Source organism: Austrofundulus limnaeus, unplaced genomic scaffold, assembly GCF_001266775.1.
Source record: "Austrofundulus limnaeus strain Quisiro unplaced genomic scaffold, Austrofundulus_limnaeus-1.0 Scaffold606, whole genome shotgun sequence".
In the NCBI taxonomy this organism is placed as follows: domain Eukaryota; kingdom Metazoa; phylum Chordata; class Actinopteri; order Cyprinodontiformes; family Rivulidae; genus Austrofundulus; species Austrofundulus limnaeus.
The window spans coordinates 206,773-209,272 of record NW_013953008.1 but is presented as its reverse complement, the minus strand read 5'-3'; the positions used below and the strand labels follow the sequence as shown (position 1 = coordinate 209,272).

At 52.0% G+C, this 2,500-nt stretch overlaps 2 protein-coding genes across 2 annotated transcripts in view; one reads left to right on the top strand and one right to left on the bottom strand.

Annotated features, from left to right (window-relative positions):
- Window positions 1-288, top strand: part of LOC106531199 (ras and Rab interactor 3-like) — an 8,656-nt gene extending 8,368 nt beyond the window's left edge. The window contains 1 exon segment of the mRNA XM_014026980.1: window positions 263-288. Coding sequence (XP_013882434.1) covers window positions 263-288 — 26 coding nt within the window.
- Window positions 289-1,101: 813 nt separating this feature from the next.
- Window positions 1,102-2,500, bottom strand: part of LOC106531208 (ubiquitin-protein ligase E3A) — a gene marked incomplete at its 3' end in the record, with an annotated part of 14,513 nt that continues 13,114 nt past the window's right edge. Inside the window, 1 exon segment of the mRNA XM_014026990.1 lies at window positions 1,102-2,354. Coding sequence (XP_013882444.1) covers window positions 1,102-2,354 — 1,253 coding nt within the window.

The window sequence follows — 2,500 nt, the reverse complement described above, 5'->3', positions numbered from 1 at the left end:
GAGTAAACAAAGGAAATATGTCAGTTATGGGACAAAATGTGTTAAATTGAGTGTTTTATTTCAACTGTCTTAAGTATGAAGATGTTTTCTTTGATGTTTTGTATTTGAAGAACATGCACRTCACAGACACTTTAAACCACAAGCAGAGGACTGAACTTTGTTTGTTCTGCAGGAGAAGAAGTCGTCATACGTGAGGGGTTGTTGCCGCAAACAGGGTGAAAACCTGGAAGTAAACTGTAAACTGTGCCATTTTCTCCTGCAGTTCTCACAGGACTGTACCATGACTGAGAGGAAACTGAGCCTTCATGAAGTCAGATGGTATCATCCTCTGACTACAGCTCTTTGTTTGTTTCTGCAGCCAACACTCTTCCCTGAATGATCCACACTAAAACAATTAACACCTGATTACATTCAATTTAACAATTTGGATGGTAATCTGCATGTTTTAAACATTTTTTAGGCCTAAACTTTAGATTTTAACATTTGAGACTTCCTTAGACTCTTTAAGAGCCTGCATGAACCCCGACAGCAGCTRAACAGCAGCTAAAACAAAGCACCTGAAGCTACAACAAGCAGAACAGATACAAGCTAAAGCTAGCCTCTAGCATGCRGTGGATACAAGGTAAAGCTAGCCTCTAGCCTGCGGTGGATATAAGCTAAAGCTAGCCTCTAGCCTGCGGTGGATACAAGGTAAAGCTAGCCTCTAGCCTGCAGTGGATACAAGCTAAAGCTAGCCTCTAGCCTGCAGTGGATACAAGCTAAAGCTAGCCTCTAGCCTGCAGTGGATACAAGCTAAAGCTAGCCTCTAGCCTGCGGTGGATACAAGGTAAAGCTAGCCTCTAGCCTGCGGTGGATACAAGCTAAAGCTAGCCTCTAGCCTGCGGTGGATACAAGCTAAAGCTAGCCTCTAGCCTGCGGTGGATACAAGGTAAAACTAGCCTCTAGCCTGCGGTTGATACAAGGTAAAGCTAGCCTCTAGCCTGCAGTGGATACAAGCTAAAACTAGCCTCTAGCCTGCAGTGGATACAAGCTAAAACTAGCCTCTAGCCTGCGGTTGATACAAGCTAAAGCTAGCCTCTAGCCTGCAGTGGACTCACGTACCCTGACCAGAGCGTCGTCGATGATGTGGTCCCTGCGGACCTTCAGCCTCAGGTAGGGGTTGAGCTGCTGGCCCTGCACCAGGCTGTAGAGTACCGTGATGCGCCGCTCGCTGTACATGCGGATGCGGTTGTCGTAGTACAGGCCCAGGTTCTTGGTGACGGCGTTCAGGATGAAGGGGCACGTCATGAAGGAGAACTTGTTCTCCGTCTCCACCTTGAAGAAGGTGTAGTCCTTGTCCATCTCCAGCACCTCGTTCAGGGGCTCGTTGATGAACTCCTCGAAGGGGATGAGCGGYCGCCGGCAGTCGTTGGTGCGGATCCCCAGCTCCGTCTCCAGAGGGTCCACCCGAGGGCCCTTCTTGTTGCGGCGCTCCTCGCCCAGCAGCTCCTGCAGCGTGAGCTCGCTGGACTCGGGGATGGGCTCGTCGTCRTCGTCCTCGTTGTTCTCCACGTCCAGATCGCCTCCCAACACGTTTGCATAGTACACTATCTTCAAGCACTTGGTGGCCGCCACCACGGCRTCGTCGTCGTTGACCAGGTTGCGGCTGCTGAACTCGTTGCTGATGACCTTGAAGGTGGTGAGCTGCTGGAAGGTCTCCATCATCCTGCGGATCTGCTCGGCGCTGTAGTGGGACCAGAGGCGGGCCAGCCTGGCCTGGGCGGCCAGCGGCAGCTTGCTCATGGCCTTGCAGAACTGCGGCAGAGCGATCTCCAGGTACTCGGGGCTGTGCAGGTTGCTGTTCTCCATCACGATGACGAACAGGTTCAGGTAGTTGGGGTCTCTGGAGTACACGTTGTGGTACGCCAGATCACACTCAACGTTTGGCGAGAGGTAGACCAGAGCGTTCAGGAAGGCGGCCTCGATCTTCTCGTTGGACAGGAGGCGCTCGTAGACTCGCCGCACGGCTTCGATGTCCACYGACACCTCATCCGGCGCCAGCTTCTGGACATCGTTTTCTCCCGAGGAGCCCTCGCCCAGCCTGGACGATGAGGAGGAGGTGGGTGAGTCCTCGTCCATGGCTGTGGCTGAGCACGCTGCTGCCTCCTTCTCGTCTTCATCCTTGTCCTCATCCTTCACCTGGAGAGACTTCAGCTCCTCCTTGGTGTGAGGTTTGCACCTGCGGAAGCTCTGCACCAGGCCCTCAGAGCTGGAGAAGACCCGACCTATGACCCGGATGAGAGGGGAGTAGTCCTCCTTCTCTCCACAGATGTCTAGGATCTCGTAGACCTTCTCCTCTGTCAGGTAATTCACATCTGCACACACAAACACAGCGTTTGTAAAAATGAACAACAGGTATCTGAAGTGATGAGTTGACATTAGGATCAGTTACCAGGTATAGACAGAAAGATTATATTCAGGTTGACCTGTTAAAGTCTGGTTGTCCACCAAACTCTCTGGT